This window comes from Odocoileus virginianus, chromosome 23, assembly GCF_023699985.2.
Source record: "Odocoileus virginianus isolate 20LAN1187 ecotype Illinois chromosome 23, Ovbor_1.2, whole genome shotgun sequence".
Lineage (NCBI taxonomy): Eukaryota > Metazoa > Chordata > Mammalia > Artiodactyla > Cervidae > Odocoileus > Odocoileus virginianus.
Genome location: NC_069696.1, coordinates 39,376,824 through 39,399,705, shown reverse-complemented (window position 1 = coordinate 39,399,705; position 22,882 = coordinate 39,376,824). Strand labels below are relative to the sequence as shown.

General features: G+C 49.0%; 1 protein-coding gene across 3 annotated transcripts in view; it reads right to left on the bottom strand.

Annotated features, from left to right (window-relative positions):
* Positions 1 to 4,766: 4,766 nt before the first annotated feature.
* CACNG2 (calcium voltage-gated channel auxiliary subunit gamma 2) overlaps positions 4,767 to 22,882 on the bottom strand; it is a 120,809-nt gene continuing 102,693 nt past the window's right edge. For all 3 annotated transcript variants that reach the window (XM_070453948.1, XM_020891950.2, XM_020891948.2), the window contains 2 exons: positions 10,150 to 10,290; positions 4,767 to 8,789 (listed from right to left, as the gene is read on the bottom strand). In XM_070453948.1, coding sequence (XP_070310049.1) covers positions 8,254 to 8,789; positions 10,150 to 10,290 — 677 coding nt within the window. In that variant the 3' untranslated portion in view covers positions 4,767 to 8,253. The remainder of the gene's footprint in view (positions 8,790 to 10,149; positions 10,291 to 22,882) is intronic.

Here is a 22,882-nt window from a genome sequence, read left to right as displayed (position 1 = left end):
GGGGTCCTTTTCATAGCTGTGTGGGTGAGGTGAGCCAGCCTGGTAACTCAGTGGGGGACGAAGGAGGGAGAGAAAGCGAGGGAGAGGTGGAGAAGGAAAGCCAGAGCAAGAGAGAAGGTGAGAGGGAGGCAAAGAGAGAGAGATTGAGAGAGAGCGAGAAAGACGGAAAGCTGGGCTTATTGCTTCAGGGATGGGTCCTCCTGATGACAGAAATGGGCCATCTCACCTAGTAGGGTGTTCCCTGGTTCCAGCTGATGCTCTGAGCCTGTGCACACACACCCACACACCTATGCTCCATGAGTCCATACAGGGGTGGCCTTCCGTGACATCATATACCTACCTCCATGTTTCTCTGCGCCCACAGATGCGCAGGTGGGGCTACGAGTGTGTGAAGGTCAGGTCCGCAGAGAAGCACGTGCGGCGGGCAGCACATCTCACTGGGGCACCAGCTGCTCTATGTGCCCGCCCCGTGTTAGCTCACCCTCCTTGCCACGCCTTGCTGCAAGCCTCTCTTCTCCTGTCCATGGTCCGGTCTCTACTGAGCGCTTCCCACAGGGACGTCTGTGTCTCGGTCATGTCTGTACACTTGAGACCAAGGCCAAGTCCTGCCGGAGCAGGTATGGTCAAGAAAAGGCAACAGACTAAATGGATATGTTTGTGTGAGTGGATCTAATTCCATAAGTGTGAGTGTTTGTGTGTGCACTCATGTGTGCTCATGCAGGCCTGCACATAAGAATGTGTACATGCACACATGCTCACAGGCATGTGCACTGTCGGGGCTATGAATGTGCCTCAGAGGCGTGCTTGAGTGAACTTATAAACACACATCATGGCTGCAGCTTTATGCAGTGGTAAGCTGATGTTTGACAATCAGCTCTCTATTTTAAAAAGTTGCCTGGTTTGTATTGATAGCATCTGCCCATTTCTGTGCTGTAAATACTCCCAGCACAGCCAATCTCAGGGTGCCAGTGTGGTGTCAGTGAACATAGAGCAGAGAGGAGATGCACATGGTGGGTTTGCCTCGGCCTGTAGGAGGTAGTCCTTGCATACTCTGGGTATTTCCATCTGTGACAGTGTGAGGAGGAGGGAAAGGAAGGGCCCAGTTCCTCCAGCCTGGACTGGGAGGAGTCCTTGCAAGCTGGCCCACAGACAACTTCTTTCCAGAGCCTGTGTGCTGGGGAGTGGGGCAGTCTTTGGCTACCAGGCAACTTACTCAGCATCAGCTTGGAAGCCGGTCCAAACTGCTGCTCCTTGTGAGGCAGGTCTAAACATTCATGGAGACAGCAGCTTTCTCTCACTCTTGCAGACACTCTCAGGGCTTTTGGAGTTTGGTGAGCTCAGCACTTCTACAGGGAAGGTTCTCTAAGCTTGGAGTATGAGTGGAGAAGGGAGAAGAAAAGCTTCAAGCATCCATCAGAAGGGGTGGCTGGGATGACTTCCCTAGTGGTCCAGTGGTTAAAACTCTGCGTTCCCAATGCCGGGGACACAGGTTCAATCCCTGCTTGGGTAACTGAGATCCTGTGTGCTGCAGGATGTGACCTAAAAAACAAATAAATACCCTTGTTTTTAAAAAAACAAAACAAAACAGGAACTGTTGGCTGGGGATGTCAGAAGTCAGATTCTAGGGCAGGCAGCCTGCTTGGAGTCAATTCACTCTGCAGGTCTGGTTTGGAAATTGCCTGCTTTCTCTGAACTCTTAAATGCTTTTCCTCCCCCCAGGGGATAGGTCTTCTAAGTTCCCACCCCCCATGCCCTGTCCGGATTCAGAGCCCTTGTATTGGACCATGAGATCTTATTCAAAAGTCAGACAGAGACTGAGCTGCCCTTAGACTTGGAAATGAGGGGTTCAGGGTGTTAGGGGACCTTGCTCTGGCCCTCCTCCCCTCCCCCCGCCCCTCCCATGGTGGGGAAGAGTCCACAGACCAAGGCCATGTGCTCACCCTGAGCCCACATCTCTCTTGTAGCCCTCTCTCTCTGGTGCCTGCTTTTCAGAATTTCTATCCAAAGGCTCCCAGAGTCAGCTCCCAGGGTTGGCCACCATCTGTCTTGAGGTAAAACTGGCCTGAACAGTGGCCAAGGAGTTGATGTTTCAGGCAACTGTAGCAGGAACTTGGATGGGCAGGCTGGGGTGGGCACCCCCTTTGTGGGAGAGGCCCTGGGCATGCTAAGTGAGCTGGAGATTGGAAGGGAAGGAAGCGGGGAAGGCAGTGGGCTCAGAGCCAGAGTGGGCTTGCCTTGTACCACTTTGGGAAGCAGAATTCAGAGGAGGTTTAGAATTGTAAATTTAAACTTTGTATTTTAGGTCATTGTGAAGATTGACTTGTCAAGATAGAAGGATAGAATGTATTTTAAAGTTAGTCTGATTTGCAGCTGTTAAACATTTGGACTGACAGTATGGAGGCCATTTGTATTCCTGCCCTGAGACCAGTGACTGTCATGGGTGAGCTTGGAGGAGGAGATGCTTGAGATGGGTGGGAAGCTTGGCAGCCAGGTCCAAGGGAAGTCAGGAATGTTGACCAGTTCTTAAAGGGAGTTTTCCAGGGCCCCAGGCTATGGGGCTAGCTTTCTCAGAGGACCTCTTCATGCCATCTCTTTTCTCTTGAGCCCTAAGAAGAGCTGTATAATGACTAAGCTTCCTCACTTGCATCTCAGACAGTGTTTTGCCTCTCAGAGACCCTACCTCCTGAAGCTCATGAAGAAGTCCTGGTCTGTGTTCAGACTGGGGATTTGATGTCTGGAACTCTCCCTGGTCACCATCACTGTTCGTTGTTATAATGGTCTCTTTTTCTTTTATTTTTTGGTCATGCTGCATGTCATGCAGGATCTTAGTTCTCCAACCAGAGATTGAATCTAAGTCTCCTGCACTGGAAGTGCAGAGTCTTAGCCACTGGACTGCCAGGGAAGATCCTGTTACAGCTGTCTCTAGGGTGACCTGGTGACCCCTCATAGATCACCCTTCTGGCTCTCCACATGAAAATATTAAAATGACCAGGCTAGTGAATCCCAGCCATTATAATGAAAGAGACCATCATGGTTTTTTTTTTTTTTTTTTCTGGTCTGCCAGTGTAGATGTTAGTAGGACAGAATGAAGCTTTTTTCTCTTTTTGGAGCTATGTATCATAATGTTTCATTTTAAACAAGCTTTGCTCAGCTTTTCTTTTTCCTGTTTTTCATGGCATTTGTTATTTTTCTGAGTCGAGGATAATAATTCAGTAAGGGTGGTGGTAGGAAGGTGGGCACAGGAAACCCTTGTAAGGAGGGGGAGGGGAAGAAGCACTTCACAATTTGCCAACAGAAGTGGGCTTTTTTGGTCTGTGTTTAAAATCTTGGTTTGATTTCAAAATACCTTCTTTCCATCCTATTCCACATGACAGTCTTTTTAAAGTCCAAGTGAACTAAATGAAATGTATTTAATGCATTTGGAGAAGTGCTCACATCCTTCCTTCAAATAATTGACCCTGGAAGTTTAACTAGAATAGAGCAGACATCGGTGGACTAGTTTTTGAGCTGCCTTCAAATGGGGACTTTCTCTAATGTCAAGGGTCAAATTTTCCTGTTAGGTTAGCCTTGATAGGCTGAACATTTTGTTGCTGTTGTTGTTTAGTTATTGAGTTCTGACCAACTCTTTGCGACCCCATGGACTATAGCCCACCAGACTTCTCTGTCCATTCTTGTCTATTCCAGGCAAGAATACTGGAGTAGGTTGCCATTTCCTTCTCCAGGTGATCTTCCTGACAGAGAGATCGAAGCCACATCTCCTGCTCTGGCAGGTAGATTTTTACTGCTAAGCCACCTGGGAAGCCCCAGGCTGAATGTTTGTGTCCCCTGCAAAATGCATGTATTGAAACCCTAACCCATGACATCATGGTATTGGGGGCAGGGCTTGGGGAAGATAATGAGGCTTAGATGAGGTCATGAGGGTGGGGCCCACATGATGTGATTAGTGTCCTTATAATAAAAGAAGACCAGAGGCTGTCTGTGCTGTGTGAGGACAGTGAGAAGGTGGCCGTCTGCAAGCAGGAAGACTGTTTTCATCATGAATCGAATCTGCCGACACCTTGATTTTAGACTTTCTGGACTCCAGAACTGTGAGAAATAGCCATCCAGTTTATGGTACTTTGTTATACCAGCCTGAGAAGGCTAAGACACATCTTGTCTTGCCTTTCACATTAGGAGAGTCCCAGGTCCCCCTGCTAAACCTTCCCTGCTTGTCTCCTTCTGAATCCGCAGTCCCCTCTGAAGAGCTCCCCTGTACAGGGGACCCTCTAAGTGCACTGGCAGGATCATGTCCATTCCAGGCTGCACACTTTCACGGGGAAAATTGAAACGCTGGAGTGATGTTGGGATGTTGTTGGAGGCTGATTTCTTCTAAAGCTGAAAACTCAAGGATGTTATGTTCACGGCCTTCAAATATCTGAGGGACTATTGTGCTGAAAAGGGAAGGGATTCGTTCATTGCTGCTGGTCAATGGAAGAGGTGGATTGAAATGCATATGGGGAGGAGACTTTTACCAATGAGCATGGGCTGGGGCTGCCTATGAGAGGGGTGGGCCTCCTGTTGCTGGAGGTGTGTAAATATCAGTAAAAGATATTTAGGAGGAATCGCATGACCTGGGGAGCAGGGCTATTCTACTGCATGGCTTCTAAGCCTCCTCTCCCTCAACTCAGGTCTGAGAATCTGAGTTCTCAGATTTCGGCTTTAGAATGACCTTAAATGGGATGCTAGGAGCTGGGAAAACAAAGAAAGAAATCCATTGACATGAGGACCAAGCTATAAAAAAAAAATCTTTATTTCATGTACCAGGATTTTTTTTTTCTTTTTTTAGTTTTCAGCTTTTTAAAATTTTTTCTGTTAACAGTCTGAAAAAAAAAAGGACCCACCAAGAAAATAAAATGGAGGTTGGTTTCTTGAACTGGCTTGAGCTGGACATGAGCAACTGTCCACCCTGGCAAGCGGCGCCTTCATGGTCCTGAACCCAGCTCCTCCCTCCAGGCCCCGTAGCCCTTTCACCCTATACCTGGATGGCCTTCTTCAAGGGGACCCAGGCCCCAGGCCTCATGGCCCAGGAAAAAGTGCTGACTGCCATCCCAGACACTCTGCCAGGACTCAGAGAACTGGGGTCAAGTTTCCTCTTTGGACAGGGCCCGCTTGTTTGCTGTTTTCTTGGGGCTTCTCCCTTATTTCTCCTACTTGACCCTTTCAGGTTTGGAATTTGGTGGGGGCAGTGGGCAAGGTTGCGGTGGGAAGGGAGCGATTATGACTTCTGCTCAGACTGAGAAATACTAGGTGGTCCCCACACCTGGCCTTGGCTGCCATGACTCCGTCCTGGGGCCCCCGTGGCCTCTAGGGAATGTCCAGGTTGGTGGGCAGATGTTCTGTCTTGTGACTCAGGCTGGGTTTAGGGTTCCAGCTGCTACTGATCTGAGAAAAGAGCTTTCCTTCTCCAGACAAAGGATGGGAAGGGCAGCTGGGAGTGGGCAAGCCCCTGAAGCTTTTCTAGCCACTCCCCCAAGCCCCCAGAGCTCAACTTAAGAGAAGGCCAGGCCAATGTCCAGAAAGAGACGAACCAAGCCATGCTGATGGGGGCAGCAGGGGCCCCTGCCTTCAGCACAGTGACTGGCAGGCTGCCCTGAAATTCGAGCTTGGGAAAGCGATTGGTTTTCTTTCCTTCTGAACGGGCCTTGTTGCTCTGGGGAGAAGGGGGGGCAACATGGGACACCCTTAAACTCTAGTCTGTAGTCTAAGGTTAGCTTCGGGGTTGTTCCTCACGCTGGGACCAACTGTGTAAAGCTCTGCTCTCCATCTCTCAGCCGTCACCCATCCCAGCAAACCTCAGGGGAACCTCCTTTCCCCTGACCCCCAAACACTATGGGGGAAGCCTGGTGGCTGATCTTCCTCCAAGGAAGTCCCCTCTGCTATCTGTGACAAGATTATGGAAGTCAAGAAAGGGGACATAAAGGGTGGCTTTGGGGCCCTCTGGGACCTTTCCCTCTCTGTCTGAATGGCAGAATACATTTGTTCACATGTGTGTATTTTTGCTTTGACATTGGATGTAGGGACAGGGGGTTGGGAGCACAGTGAGGAGGCATACGGTGTGTGTGTGTGTGTGTGTGTGTGTGTGTGTGTGTGGCTGAGCATCTGAGTGGCTGACTGACGATTTGGGAATGTCTAGGGGCTGGATGGCAGCCATTCTGGTCATCCCTTGGCATTCTCCTCTGGGCAGGTGGCAGATCTTAAGCGTCATGGACACAAAGCATGAGAATGTGCCTTGAGAGCTCATCTGGGCCAATCCACACGTTTATACAGGGAGAAACTGAGGCCCAGGGAGGCCTCGAAGCCAGGGATTCCAGAATCCAGAGAAGGATTCCAGACTAGTGCCCTTTCTAGGCATGCAAACTGTGTGAGTGTGTATTGTGTGTGTGCATGTGGTGTGGTGAGAGGGTGTGCATGAGCAAAAAGGCCAATATGGAGCTGTGTCGTCAATGGCTTTGGAGGGCATGAGCCAGTCTTCTCTGAATCCTGCTTCTGCTTGGGGAACGAGATGGAAGGGTTTGGACTGAGTGTGTGTCCCCATGAGTGATTCCACTGCTGGGCTTCGAGGACTGTGTTTGTGTGTGAGTGTGGGAATGGGTGTGCTATCTCCCTTGTGTGGAGCAGATTCTCAATGATGGTTTTCTCTCTTTCATTTGAGCAGCACTTTCCTGGAGGAAGGAAAGAAATCTTTTGTCACAGCCCCTGTGGCTCCCTGGGGCCTCTCCCCTTCCCCTCCTGCTTGAAGCCCAGCTCTCGTCTCTCACAACAGCTTGTTTGTTTTTTAAAATGGATTTGTATGTTTGTTTTCTGTTTTCTCTTTACAAGTTCCCTGCTAAATTTTAAGTCCCCCACCCCACCCCATTTTTTTTGTTTGTTTTCACAGTTTAAAGCTGGAAAAGAATTAAAAGAAAAATACTATCTGATTTTCTTGCAAGTAAATCCACTTATTATATATTTACATTTATTTATAGTCTGTGGTTTTTTTATTAAAAAAAAAATCACCACTTGTTTTTCCTTTTTCTTTTGTAAAAAGAAACCTTTTTGCAAGTGTCATTGTTGGACCCGCTAGGCCCTGAGGGGGCTTCAGCGAGTCCAAGGACCCCCAAAGGGTCAGTGAGCCCCCTTCCCAAGGGGTTGGGAGCCGATGAGTCTGGGGGTCCACCATCGCCCCAGGGTCATCGCGTGGCCCTGAGGTGAGGGGTGAGGAGGGAGAGATGCTTTATATCCCCCCGGGGGGTGGGCATCTCCTGCCCCCAAGGACAGGAGCTTGGGGCGGTGACCCCAAGAGGCTCACCCTGAGGATTCCGGGGTTTTCCGGGCATCTCAGCAAGCCACTAGCAGCCATCCCCTCTCCTTCCCTTCCCTCAAGGCCTAGGAAGTCATCACAGTGGGTTAAGGACCATAAGGACTGGGAACCCCAGGGCTGGGCAAGCCCCAGATGCACCCCCCTCCAGGCACCTTTCGGACAGGAGGGACCAAGGACTCTTGGGTCACCTGGAGGCCTACAATTGCCCCATCAATGCTGGGTGGAGCCGGCTCGCAAGCCACCGAGCTTGCCCAGCGTTCCTGGGGCACCCATCCTGAGGCTCCAGGGACCTGGCAGTGACCAAGAGGCTCACCTGGCCCCGGGGCCCCTGAGTCTCCACCTCCCCCACTCTCCCAGGGAGGCGGAGCCCGCTTGGGGTTAAAGGGAACAGAAAAGTAACTCTCCCTGCGTTAAAAAAAAAGTAACATAAACCCCTGATAAATGCAAAGAACGTTTCCCTTCCTTTCTGCTCCTTCTCATTTTTTTTTTGCTTTAATATTATCTTGGTTCCCTTGTATGTTTTCATTTAAATTGGTTTTTTATTAAATGTTAAAATAATGGTACATGGGAAATCATGCATTTTCATTTAGATTTATTTTCTATTTTTAATTTTTATCCTCTCTTGCTTTTTTTTAAAGTTTGTTTCTCCTTCCCTCGTTTATATTTTTGCACATTTATTGTTTTGCCTCTTTGTTCCTCTTATATGTTGTTCTTTTTTTTTGTTAATTTACTTGTTATGTTTTTCTCTTTTTTTTTTGTTTTTTTTTGTTTGTTTGTTTGTTTTGCTTTTGGAAGGTTTGTCCCCCCTGGTATGGTTTGTTGTCCCCCCCACCCTCCCTTCACCCCCGGGCCCATCCCGCGGGCCGCGCCCCTCCTCCCGGCTCTGGGCGGCGCTGGCGAGGCCCCCATGGGCTTCATACGGGGGTGGTCCTGCGGTTGGCTGTGTTGGAGTGGAGAGAGTCTTTGTTCTCCTTCTGGATACAGTTGTGAACTTGGAGGAAGCTGTTATCCCTGTCGGAGTTGTAGGTGGCGGTGGGCGTGGTGGCGGCCTTCAGGGGGTCCCTGCTGAGGGTGTACATGGAGATCTCCGTGGACGGCAAGGTGTTGAAGCCCTTGATGCCCACGGGGGAGGCGTCCCTGGAGTGTGAGGGTTCGGTGGAGCGCGAGCTGGAGCGGCTGCGGCGCTGGTAGCGGTAGCGGTAACTGGGGATGCGGGTGATGGCGGAGGCCTGGAGGTAGTCCGTGGCGCGGGCTGTGGCCCGCAGCTGTTTGTGCCGGTCGATAAACATGTGCACGGCCAGCACCCCGACCATCTCGGCGATGATGAAGGACAGGGCCCCGAAGTAGAAGGACCAGCCGTAGGAGTAACTATTCTTTTTGGAGTCGCTCTTGGAGGGGTCTCCGGCATTGGCAGATATGTACACTATAATGCCAATGATGTTACTCAGACCTGCAGGCGGGATGGGCGTGGAGAGGAGGCAGGGTGGAGGGGAAAGCAGAAACAATGATGGTTAGTATCCAAGGAGGATGCCAGGTCCTGGGCAGGATGGCGAGAGGGGGACACCTGGATGTGCTTTCCCGAGTCCAAGCATTTTTGTGGAGAATGGATGGGCTGGTATAGTGGGAAGTTGCAAGCATCACCTTACTATCCTGTCATTCTGTTTGGAGAGAGCCAGACAGGGAAGTGCTAAAGGAATCATAGATATGGGAAGAAGGGGGAGAACGGCGGGGCATTCTACAATATATTGAGTGATAATAATATTACTTATTGAGCATTTACTACCTGCTTTCACAGCTGAGTGCCTTGCAAAGGGTTTGCAGATGAGAAAACAGATTGCAGAGAGGTTAAGTAAGTTGCTTAAGACTGCACTGGGATTTGCAGCTGCTGCAGCAGGGGACTAGAGCTTCCCTGGTGGCTCAGTTGTAAAGACTCTGCCTGCCAGTGCCTGCCACTGCAGTTCAATCCGTGGGTCAGGAAGATCCCTTGGAGAAGCACAAGGCAACCCACACCAGTATTCCTGCCTGGAAAATCCCATGGACAGAGGAGCCTGATGGGCTACAGTCCATGGGGTATGAAAGAGTCGGACACGACTTAGAGTCTAAACAAGAACCACAAGCAAAGGGTTAGGTCTGGCCACTGCCTGTATGCAAAGCCTTTGGCAAGGCAATCATCATCTGAGTTTCCATTTCTGTGAAGTAGATATAATAATAGTTCTTACTTCTTTTAGGTCAGGGGGAAGATTATTACGTATGAATATGCATGAGTTACTACTACATGTGAGTTAATACACATGAAAGCTGTTAAGAGCCTGCATGTGGTAAATGCTGCTTAAATGTTAGTTGTTCTTATTAAATGGCTCATGCTGTAGCCCATGATCTTCTTCTGGCATCTGAAGCGAGTGTGACTTGTCATGTAGCTGTGCTGAGAAATGTGGTTTTGAGTGCCTGCCTGCTCCCACCTGGGTAGGACAGTGAGGGAAGAGGGCAGTGAGGATAGACCCAGCATCCTGAGAGGATCTTGGGGATGGGGCCTTCTCTCAGGAGGTGGGGGAAAGATGAGTCCATGGGCTAAAGGTCAGGGTGTAGGGGCAATCCCGGTGGACTCAGTGGAGGGCTCAGGCCTGACGATGGCGTGGGAGCCCAGCACAGCCTGCTTTCTGTGCGACTCGGCCTGTTTGGAAGGTCCAGAAATCCCTCCCTTCTCTCCCCTCCTTTCTCTGCCAGGCCCCTCCAGTCACCAGGCTCCCCAGCCTCAGCCTCCCCCCTGCTAATGGGCCTGGCCTCGGGCCGCCTGGTGCCGCAGCTCTTACCTGCAGACACGAAGAAGATGCCGGCACTCAGAATGATGTTGTGTCGAGTCTTGTAGAACTCGCTGGCTGCGATGCAGAGTCCGCCCATGAAGAGCAGAATCACACTCAGGATCGGGAAGATGCTCGAGGCCCTCACAGCCCCTGGAGAGCACAGCGGGTGGGGAGAGAGAATGCCATGGCGGTGAGATGAGGGGCGGTGTGCCAGAGGGAGGAGACGGAGGAGCTCACAGGAGCGGGGGCTGGGTGAGTTTTATGGACTCAGGACCAGAGTGGAGGTTGCTTAGCAATACTAGGGAGGGAGAGAGAGGGAGCACGCCACCGCTCAATTTACAGGGGCTCCCCGCTTCTTCAAGGATCAAACCCTAGCACTTCATGAGACCCACATGGCCCTGTGAGACTTGGTCTCTGCCCAGCCCCACCTTCCCTCCTGTCCAGCCACAACAAACTTCCCATGACATATTATTGCACGTTTCTGACTTTTGCCGGACAGAGATTTCTTCCTAGAATGTCTTTCTTGCTCTTTTTTACTCAGCCAACTTCTGTTCATCCATCAAAACCCAGCTCAAAGCCCCCTCCTCCATGATGCCTTTCCTGATTTCTTTAGGCAAACTTATTAACTCTCTCCTCTGCACTTTGGGGCATTTGGGGCACAGAGAAAGGCAGTGTGTTATAGTGGTTAGAGCTGGGTGGTTGGACTCTGGCTTTAGCATTTATTAGCTGTATAGGTTTGTGTAAGTCATCTCATCTCTTCATGCCTCAATTTCCTCACCTGTAAAATGGGCATGGTGCCTCCCAGAATATTGGAAATAAAAGCAAAAATAAACAAATGGGGCCTAATTAAACTTAAAAGCTTTTGCACAACAAAGGAAACTATAAGCAAGGTAAAAAGACAGCCTTCAGAATGGGAGAAAATAATAGCAAATGAAGCAACAAAGAATTAATCTCAAAAATATACAAGCAACTCCTGCAGCTCAATTCCAGAAAAATAAATGACCCAATCAAAAAATGTGCCAAAGAACTAAACAGACATTTTTCCAAAGAAGACATACAGCTGGCTAACAAACACATGAAAAGATGCTCAACATCACTCATTATTAGAGAAATGCAAATCAAAACCACAATGAGGTACCATTTCACGCCAGTCAGAATGGCTGCTATCCAAAAGTCTACAAGCAATAAATGCTGGAGAGGGTGTGGAGAAAAGGGAACCTTCTTACACTATTGGTGGGAATGCAAACTAGTACAGCCACTATGGAGAACAGTGTGGCGATTCTTTAAAAAACTGAAAATAGAATTGCCACATGACCCAGCAATCCCACTGCTGAGCATACATACTGAGGAAACCAGAACTGAAAGAGACATGTGTACCCCAATGTTCATCGCAGCACTGTTTATAATAGCCAGGACACAGAAGCAACCTAGATGCCCATCAGCAGATGAATGGATAAGGAAGCTGTGGTATATATACACCATGGGAAATTACTCAGCCATTAAAAAGAATGCATTTGAATCAGTTCTAATGAGATGGATGAAACTGGAGCCCATTATACAGAGTGAAGTAAGCCAGAAAGAAAAACACCAGTACAGTGTACTAACGCATATATATGGAATTTAGAAAGATGGTAACAATAACCCTATATGCAAAACAGAAAAAGAGACACAGATGTATAGAACAGACTTTTGGACTCTGTGGGAGAAGGTGAGGGGGGATGATCTGAGAGAATAGCATTGTAACATGTATATTATCAATTGTGAAACAGATCTCCAGTCCAGGTTTGATGCATGAGACAAGTGCTCAGGGCTGGTGCACTGGGATGACCCAGAGGGATGGGATGGGGAGGGAGGTGGAAGGGGGGTTCAGGATGGGGAACACATGTAAATCCATGGCTGATTCATATCAATGTATGCAAAAACCACTACAAAAAATATTGTAATTAGCCTCCAACTAATATAAATAACTGAAAAAAAGAAAAAAAAATAAAATGGGTGTGGTGATAGTTCCTGCCTCCTAACATTGTTGTGAGGACTAAATGAGTTAGTTCTGATAATGTATTTAAGATAGGTCTCTGAAGCCATATAGTAAACATTTGTTCAGATAGTTATTATAGTAAATAGTTGTTTATATGTATGCATCCACCATAGGTCATGGGATCCCGTGAGAGAGAGGATTGTAGCTGTTTTTTTTTTTTTTTTTTTTAAGTTCTCTCTCTTCATTCGTTCTGGCCTCACCACCTAATTCAAAGCCAGAGATACAGTAAGCCTGCGGTACAAGCTTGCCTTGTGAATCAATGTGGAGAGGTGGTCCGGAAAGAGGAAGAAACTGACACATTGCAAAGAAAACAGAAGAGAATAAAAGCAAAAAGCGAATTAAAAGAACATTTCAGGATAAGTTAAGAAGGAAGGATGAACAAACAAGCAGGAGAAGAAAAGAATATTTTATTGAATGTTTTACTCCTCTCATGGGGAGGATGAGAGAGGGGCACAGATGGCTGGGGAAGGAGAGGGAAGGTGGCTGGGGGTTTATGAGGGGGACTGTGTCTAAAAGATGCCCCAGAGGTGTGGAGTCCTTGGCAGTGTGTCTGGAAAGTAAAATATTTTTTTCTATCCAGATTCAAATAGGCAGAGAGTGACCTCAGGACCTCTGACTCCATGTCCTGGCCTGTGTGGACCAGGCAGGAGGCAGAGGTGTCTGGTGGCTAGTGAGGAAAGGGATGTCTTCCTGACACGTTGGGGTGGCTTGAATGGCAACCTCAGAATTTAAGTCCTTTTAGACTGAGGACCCTTTGGCTTGGCCCAGAAGTTGGTTAGGGGTGTATGCTTTGGAGGGGAAGTGCCTGCCCTACTGACCCATCCCTGTTCCTTCTGGTGGCAGCATGCCCACAAAGGATCTGTGAAGAAGAGAATTTTTCTACATAGAACTTGAGGAATTTTTCTAAGAAAGAGTTTTAGGCCATTTACTGTGTGATGTAAAACCCTTCTTTCCCTGGTGGATCTTCAGTCTACACTGCTCTTGATGCTACTGAATGAGTAGATTATTTTGGGGGGACTTGAAGAAGGGTGGAGTTCTCTTATCGCAAGTTGGGGGCACCTGAGCTGCTCATATAGAAGCAGGGGCAAGAGGGTTGGGGGCAGCTGGGTTACTCTGTAGTCTAGTAACCCTCTCCCCCGGCGGGCAAGGGCTGCCTCCTCTCCAAACCTGAGTGGATGCTTTCTTCCTGCAGGTCTTTTCTGAGATGATATCTCTATCCCCAATTGGATTGACACCCCCACCCCCACCACACAGGAATGCATGCCCAGATGCTCCCATTCACAGCTACCTGGAGGCCCATCTCCATAAGCACATGAGGATGGCAAGAGCGTATCGAAGACTCAGCTCACAAGAGGTAGTATGGATTAAACAACCACACTGCGTTGGGTGTGACATACATTATACAATTAAATCCTCATAATACCTCTGCAGGGTGTATTTTTTGCCCCAGTTTATAGATGAGAAAATTGAATTTCAGAGAGGTGATGTAGCTTGCTCAAAACCACCCTGTTAGTAAGTCAGGATTCAAGCCCAGATCAGTCCAACTTTCAGCTCCCTGGACTCTTCCTCTGGGGCTTCTAAAGAGCCCAGGAAGCATCCTGCAGGGTCCAGAGATCTGGATTCTGGTCCCAGCTCTGCCCCTCCTTGCTGTGTGGCTGAGACAAGTACCTTGCCCCCTCTGGTTTCCCCATGTTTAACATGGGTGCGGACCATTAGTTGATTTCTAATGCTTTTTCCTTCTCTGTGTGGATATGATTTCTGACCAGTTGGAAAGGGGGCCGACAGTATAAAGAAAGATAGAGAGGTTGGGGTGACTTCCAAGGGGCAGCAGCGGCTGCTTAGATGAGCAGGGTGGAGGAAGGTCTCTGGCCTTCTCTCTGCAAGGAAGCAGCCTCTTCCTGCCCGCAGTGTGCTGTATTTGGCAGGCCAGGTCTGCATCCTCAGAGCTCATGCCTCACGGCAGCCCTGGGCCTGACGTTTCTGGTTCAGCCAGTCTGCTGTGGGAGCCTGGACGCCCCAACTCAGATTTCCTGCCAGCAGAGAGAGCACCAGCTGTGAAGGGGGATGAGATGCTCTGTGTGTGTGCATGCATGTGTGTGTGCATGCGTGTGTGTACTGGGTTGGGGGAGTGGGCAGGCTGGAGGGAGACATTTGCTGTGTTGCAGCCAATGTGGAGAAAACAGTACCACTTCACAACATAAAAAAGCAGCAAGCAGGCAACAAACAGCATCCTCTCTACTCCAGGAGAGCCAACTCAGACACCAGCCTCCCTTGGAAGAGGCCTCTTTACCCAGAAAAAAGATGATAGAGGCAGCTGGGAAACAGTACTAGCCTAGGAAGGTTGAAGTCCTCAGGACCCAGATCCAGGCTGGCAGAAAGCTGGTTTCAAGCTGGCAGGGACCCCCACACTGAAACAGTCTCCTGAAGGAGGTCATTCTGGCTGGGCAATGTCACAAAGGGATTTTGGAGTTAGCCACACCTAAGTTCAGAGCCTGGCTTTGTCACTTAGAAACTGTGATTTTGGGCAAGGGTCTTTACCTCTCTAGAGCCTCAGTTTCCTTGTCCTGTAAAACAGGAAGAGTCCTAATAATCTTCTGTTCATAGGAGCATTGTAAGGCCTTGCTGATCAAATGGCAGTCGAGTACCAGCAGTGAGGGCATCATGAGAGGAGCTTAGCAGAAATGCAGATTCTCAGGCCCAGCCCCATCTAATTCAACTGTACTGAATTAGAGTCTGCATTTTGGATAAACAGCAAGGTCTTACTGTAGAGCTCAGGGATATATATCTGACACCCTGTGATAAACCATATGGAAAAGAATATGGGGAATTCCCTGGTTCTCTAGAGGTTAAAACTCAGGTGCTCTCACTGCCAGGGCCCAGGTTTGAGCCCTGATTGTCAGACTAAGATCCCATAAGCTCTACAGCATGGCCAAAAAAAAGAGAAAAGAACATGAAAAAGCATATCTATATCTATATCTGTATCTGTATCTATATCTGTATGTATATATCTGAGTCACTTTGCTGTACAGAAATTAACAGTGCTGTAAATAAACTATACTTCAATAAAAATACATAAGAAAAGAATCCACATTTTAACAAGATCTTTGTAACAAGACTAGTATGTGTCTGAAAGTTTGAGACATGCTATTGCAAGGGCTAAATTGGATAATAACTTTTGTTTCTGATACTAGGAGGGTAGTAAAGGGTAGCAATTTTTGTTATTTTTAATGTCCTTTTTCTTTCATGCCAGACGCAGTTTCCTTATGAATTATCCTGACTTCCTAGTAAGGCTGTATTACTGTATTAATAGTAATAGCATTACTCTTAATGCTAAAACTTATCATGAGAAGAAAATATCTTATTTAGTCAGTGCACAGGTATTTATTGATCTACGAGTAAGTGTATGGAACTGCACAACACCGTTTCTGGGGTCCTTCCTACATGCCAGGCCCCATACTAAGTACTTCCATGGGTTAACCCACTTAAACCTCCTACCAAACCCATGAAGTTATGAGTCTTGGTTGCATATTACAAATAATCTCTAAGAATTGGCAACATATTTCAATAAAGGGACACATAGTTCAAGGTTTCTGGTTTTGCTGCCATAAGGTCCCTGCTGCAACTACTCAACTCTGCCCTTGTAGTGTAAGAATAGCCATCAGCAACATGTGAATCAATGAGTGTGGATGTGTTCCAATAAAACTTTACATAGAAAAACAGTGGGCTGGATTTGGTCTGCCTATTACAGTTTGACCTGAGAACATAGCACCCTGTACTAGGGAAAAGCTGTGTGGTCCAGAGTGGAGGGATGCTTTTCTTTTGACTATGTGGCCGTCACTATGCTTGGTTCCAGGCTGAGCATAGAAGGTTTATGGGTGCAAAATCAGGCCTAGTCCATGCCTTCATTGAGCTTAAGTTCTCATGAAGGATATATGGCACAGACGAACATGTAATTAACAATTAGGATGAAGTGCTATGCAAGAAAATTACCCATATGGGACCATGAAGGCAAGTGGTAGGCTAATGTACTGCAAGGAGATCAAACCAGTCAATCCTCAAGGAAATCAGCCTTTCATTGGAAAGGCTGATGCTGGGAGTAGGGATCGGGATGGGGAATACATGTAAATCCATGGCTGATTCATGTCAATGTATGACAAAAACCACTACAAGATTGTAAAATAATTAGCTTCCAACTAATAAAAATAAATGGGAAAAAAAAAGAAAGGCTGATGCTGAAGCTGAAACTCCAAACTTTGGCCACCTGATGCAAAGAACTGACTTCTTGGAAAAGATCCTGATGCTGGGAAAGATTGAAGGCAGGAGGAGAAGGGGACAACAGAGGATGAGATGGTTGGATGGCATCACCGACCCAATGGACAAGAGTTTGAGCTAGCTCTGGGAGTTGGTGATGGACAGGGAAGCCTGGTGGGCTGCAGTCCATGGGGTCGCAGAGAGTTGGACACGACTGAACTGAACTGAGTGTCACCTGTAGACGGCTGATGCTGACTGAAGGATCAGTGTGTGCTGGGGACATACAGACTGTGGACCTCTGTGAACCCTTAGTTCTCATCTTCAGCTCCATAATTACTCCCATCACACAGAGGCTAAAACTGAGGCACAGGGAGATTAAGCCTTTTGTTCAATCCCACTCAGGGAGGAAATGGAGGAGCTGGGCTTGTGAACCTAGGGAGTCTGACTCTAGGCTGTGCACCAAACCACTGTACACCTGGCTCTCAGAGCATCCTCATAGCTCACATGGGCATTGGAGAGGGATTTCCAGAGACTGATGGACAAGGGGAAGCTAAGTGGGCAGAATAGAGGCAGGGCGTTCTAGGGAGAGGATGCAGCATGAATAAGGGCTAGAAGATGCATGGCTCATCTGGGCTAGTCACAGAGAGTGAGGGCGGGGCCTTGGGGAGCTCTAAGGGAGCTGAAGCAACTGGGCCCAAGCCACACGGGGACTCACAGGTAGCCTTTAAAGGTCTTAAAGTTAGCAGGGCTGTCACAATCTGATTTTGATTTTAATTAAAAAGTTTTTTTTGGCTACACCCCAGGGCATGTGGGATCCTACTTCCCCAACCAGAGATCGAACCCATGCCCCCAGCATTGGGAGCACAGAGTCTCAATCACTGGACCACTAGGGAAGTCCTGATTTGCATTTTCAGAAGCAAATGAAAATGTCCAGGGCTGCTCTAGGGCACCAGGAGGAGGACTGTTGCTCACCACATAAGTGATGGTGGTGCTTGGACCAGGGCAGATACAAAGAGTCTAGCAAAGGAGGTTGCATTTGAGGGGTGTTTAGGAGGTGAAGTAAAACTTGGTGATGAATGGATATGCGTGGAGAAGAGGGTGGCGTTGAGGATAACTTCTGGGTCTCAGGTTTGCTGGCCGGTTGGATAAAACCATTTATGGGGCTTGGAGAGGATCAAGGGGTAAGGAGGAAAATCAAGGTTTGTTTGGGACAGATGAAGGCTGAGGTGCTCTGGGGACACGCATGGGGAGCTTGGAGCGGGAGGCGGATGTGTAAGACTGGGGCACAGAGGCGCAGTGTAGGCTGAAGCTGTAAATGGGGAGTCAGACTCAGAGGTGAGCACAGCAGAGCTTGATCTTGGAAGAGTAGGGGGTTTACCTTGAGGCTTGGGGAGCCCCAGTATTTAGTGACTGGCTTGGGAAGACCTTGGGCCAATCTCCTGGTGTTTCTTCCTTGTCTGTAAAATGGGGCTGAAAACTGGAAATCTGTCTACCTTATAGGGTGCCTGCTAAGTCACTTCAGTGATGTCTGACTCTGTGTGACCCTATGGACTGTAGCCCACTGGGCTCCGTCTGTGGAATTTTTCAGGCAAGAGTACTGGGTGGGTTGCCATTTCCTCCTCCAGGGGATCTTCCCAACCCAGGGATCAAACCCTCCTCTCTTACATCTCCTGCATTAGCAGGTGGGTTCTTTACCACTAGTGCCACCTGGGAAGCCCCACCTTACAGGGTGACAGTAATTAAATCGGAAGAAGACTGTGGAAGTTTTTGAAAATACAGAACATCGGGTAAACTAGGAACAGTGTATTATTGTTTTCTATGCTGGTGATGGAAATGAAGAGTGTCATAAGCACCCAGAAGGGAATGACATCTAGCCTTTCAGCAGGGCTGGCTCAGCCATAAATCCCTCACTCACCCTCTCTCAAGTTCTGTAGATAGATCATCTCCGATCAAGTGCCCTGTGGGCCGGGCACCCAAGGTGTCCTGCTGTGGTGGGCACAGCTGGAGGACAAGTAGATGGCTGCACTCGGGATCCTGCTTCCGCACTCAGTCTGTCGGAGGAGGAGGGGAGTGGGGTGAAGGGAGGTGGGCAGACTGCTGCCTAGTGCCCACTCTTTCCTGGCTCGTCCTGAGGCCTGACTGTGGGCTTTCCCTGCTCTGGGTCTCAGGTCTGGCTCTGAATAGGTGGGACAGATGACTTATAAGGTTTCAGTCATTCCTGGTGGTCCTGTGCCCTGCAGGCCTCCATCAGGGGCCACTCATCCAGGCTGGCCAGATGCTGGTCATGCCTTTCATCAAAATAGTCATCATGATCAAGTATAGGGAAGCCGGAGCTCCTTGTTTTCTGGGCATGGTGTTCAACTCTTTATGTCTGTTATTCCCTTTGGAATTTGATGTGTTCTAACAGGACACAGATGTGCTGGGTTGGGCGGAGCTTCTGGGCCCTGGGGCATCTCTCGCCCTCTCCTCCTGCACGCTGTGCTGGATGAGGAGCCAGTGGCTGTGAATGGGGGTGAGCTGCTGTAAATGCAGGTGAGAGTGAGCGTGAGAGAGTGAGTGTGTGAGAAAGAGTGGCAGGAGAGAGGAGGAGAGGAGGGAAGAGGCAGGGGGAGGGAGGGATGAGGGAAAGCCATTCAGAGCGGTGGTTAGGAGCATGGGCTCCTAATGTGGACTGCTTGGGGTCCCATCCTGCGCTCCTCTGGCCTCCCACTGGCTGTGTGGCCTCTGTGTCTCACTTTTCTCATCCATATAATGGAGACACCAACAGTACCTACTTCTTAGGGTTGTTGTAAGATGAATGAGGATAACGTATGGTGTGTCAGGCCAAGCGTTCCATGAAAGTTTGCTATATCTACTGACATAGGAAAGGAATTTCAGACCCCAGCGAGCTTCCTCTGGGAGGGCCACCTGTGCAGGTGCTGGATGCTTTCTGACTTTCTGTGGTCTCTGGGGTCGGTGATTGGCTCAGGAGAGACGGCCTGAGCGCATCCCATGTTGCCCCCACCCCGCGAGGCTCAGTGGCCTCCTCTGCTGCAGGACACACCCAGCTCCCAAGGCCACAATAAGGGGCAATGGGTCAACGCGTCTGAAGCCGCGAGAACCGTGTCTGGTACCCACAAGCACCGGGAAATGTTAGTTCTTACATGGCAGAGCGTATTATTGCTGTTTCTCACAGGCCTGGGGTTACCTGGACTGATGTTTATTAAAGTGCAGGTCGTGGAGTCAGTGTGGTGAGGGTGGCATTGGGCACTTTAATAAATGAACCAGGAAGGGACAGAAACTATCCCTGTGGGCGGAGGCCGTAAGGCGGAGGTGCTGATCATGAAGCATTCGCTCTGGTTGCCTGGATGTGAGTTAGTAGGAGCTCTAACTTAGAGGTTCCCGACTGCAGGATGTGGTCACCCCACTGCAGTGACCTCTGGAGGGGACGTCCCTCATGAAACTTTGCCGAGAAGGGCTGCAGTTCCCAGGCAGTGGACAGGAACATATGGCCTGGATAACCAGGGAAGCAAGTGGCATCCCAGGGCTTCCGAGGTGGCTCAGTGGTAAAGAATCTGCCTGCATTGCAGGAGACCCAGGTTCGATCCCTGGGTCGGGAAGATCCGCTGGAAGAGGAAATGGCAACCCACTCCAGTATTCTTGCCTGGAGAATCCCATGGACAGAGGAGTCTGGCGGGCTGCTACAGTCCATGGGGTGGCAAAGAGTCACTTAAGAGCTGAAGTGACTTAGGGGCACCCTTTACAATAGACAGAGTTCTGATTTTCAGTCCCATTTTACAGACAAGAAAGTGGAGACTCCCATGAACAAAGGAGACTGGCGGCTATAGTCAACGGGGCCACCAAGAGTCGGACATGACTGAGTGACTGAACAGGCACAGGTGGCGTCCCAGGAATGGTACTGGGCTGGGGCCGGTCACTGTCCCTCTGTGGGCCTCAGTGTCTCCCTCATCTGTAGAATGGGAGAGTGGGGTTGGGTGACCCTCATGGCATGTCTACGTTCAGCATTTCTGGAGATGGAAGGCTGTCTCCGTGAACTTTGAAGATGTAGGGAGCAAGGAGGGACAGTGGACTTCCCTCAGCACTCCCCTGGGGTAGCTGGGGAGCCCAAACAAAGCGCCGCCCTAACCCTTGTCTCATGGTATCCTCAGAATTGCCCCTCACCCCCACCTGGGACTGGTATATGTTGAGGTTCAGAGAAGGTGAGTATCTGGTCCAAGGTCACGGAGCAGAGCTCATCTTAAATTCAGGCCCTTTCATTCCAAGTCCCAAGCTCAGGCCTTGACACCTGGTATCCACACAACCGTGTGCCCCCTCCCCAGACCCCCGGTGCTCAGAGCCTGGTGAGACCGGCAGGAGGGATGGAGAAGGGGGAAGAGGTGAGAGCATAGACTTTTCTGAGGCTGGGAAGGGTGGCTTTGGCTCAGCTAGAGCCCCTCCAGCCTCATTCTGGGAAAAGGAGGAATGTGCTAGGCAGCTCTAGGGAGGGTGGTTCCCGTATTTTCATTCAGCAACTCTCTCCGGGCCTGACTGAGGACAGGCCCTGCACTGGGCGGGGTGGGTGGGGTGTGGGTGGGAGCAAACTCTATTTGCAGCTACTTCCTTCAGTGTCCTCAAGCTGTTTCACCATCCAGTGGGAAAGAAGACTATGTAACAGAGAGGTCACCTCCCTGCAACCCAGCCTCCTCCACATCCCCAGCCTCAGAGAAGGGCTGCACTGTCTATCATCTCCCAGACGGGACACCTAGACGTCGACTGAGTCTTCTCCCTCTCACCTCCCCCCTCCACCCCAATGCAGGACGCCAGTAATTCCTGCTGACTCCAGAACTAGTCCCCCTTCTCATCCACCTCCCCACCTCCTCCCTGATCCAAGCCCCATGTGTTTCCAGCCTCGGTCCTGGCTGTCATCTCTTATTGGTCTCCCTGTTCCTGCTGAGACCCCGGAGTCAGCTCTCCAGGAGAAGCAGAGCAGTGCCGTTAGCCTGGACCTCAGTCCTTTCTGCTCAGAACCTTCTCGTGGTCTCATCTCAGAGGCCCCCAAGTGCTATGGATTCCCATCCACTGCTCACACCCTCAGCCTCCTTGTGTGGCCACCTCCCATCTCCTGTATACAACGCACGCACGCACACACACACACACACACTCACACACACACTCACACACAACACACACATTCACACGCACACACACACACCATGAAGAGACCCATGTGCACACGAGCAGACACACGCATACACACAGGCACTTATATTCTGACTGACAGACACTCAGATGCACAGATATGCAGGCATCAGAAGACACAGCACAGAGCACACACTCATGCCCTTGGCACAAGGCGGACATGCACACACACCAACACACACTAAGAGTCATAGGAAGTCACACCCTGGTCACCACCACCTCTTCTTTACCAGCTTGAGGTAAGGAGCCTTGGCAAGAAGAGAGAGAGCTAATATTTTAAGGACAACTGGACTGTATGATGGTCTTTTACTTTTATCTAGTGTGTTTCACTTTTTCTATTTCATATTCAGTGCTTCCATTTCATTTGGTTTGTGTTTTCCAATTTCTCCATCTCTTTTTTTTTGGATGTCCTTTCTTAAGCCTTTATCAAGCATAGTAGAAAAACTTTTGTATTCATATATATAAATATAATACTTATATTTTAGAAAACTTATGAATTTTTGCCTAACTAAAAAATTTATGACATTTTGATTCCACTTGTTTGACTTATGTCTGAATAGAATGCTATATTTCTAATTAAAAAATAGATATGCAACAAACAAAGAAGGTTTACTGTATAGTACAGGGGACTATAGTCAATATCTTGTAATAACCTATAATGGAAAATAATTTCAAAAATAATATATGTATAACTGAATCACTTTGTTGTGCACCTGAAACATTGTTAGTCAACTAGACTTTAATAAAAAAAATATATATGTTTTTAAAAAAGAAGAAGAGAGGTGCCACACAGCAGACCCAGCTGACAGCCCCATGGAGCTGCTTGGAAAAAACAGACTGGTCACCATGACTTTGTGGGTAAGTTAGTGATAGGTGGGCAAGGCCTGTATTAGCTGCACCTTCGTGGGGCTCAGAAGTTCAATGACTCGGGGTGATGACTGGGACCAGCTAAGGCTGTCCCTCCTTGGACTCTGTGGCTGTGGAGAAGCTGGGGACCCCTTTGGATACCCATGGAGACGGGGCATTAAGAGCATTCATTCATTCACTCATTCATTTGTCCCATCAGATATTAATTTGGTGCTTTCCTTCTGCCCCGTCCTCCAAGAGGTGTTGAACTTGCCTGAAGCTTGGTTTTCTGGCTTGAGAGCAAACCAAAGTGAGTCCCACTTTCTCTGCCAGCCCAGGAGATGAGCTCTGTGCCCCTGGCCAGTCATGCTCTCCTGGCATCCTTCTCCTCCCTCTCTGCTCCAGATCCTCCATCCAACTGGTGGATCA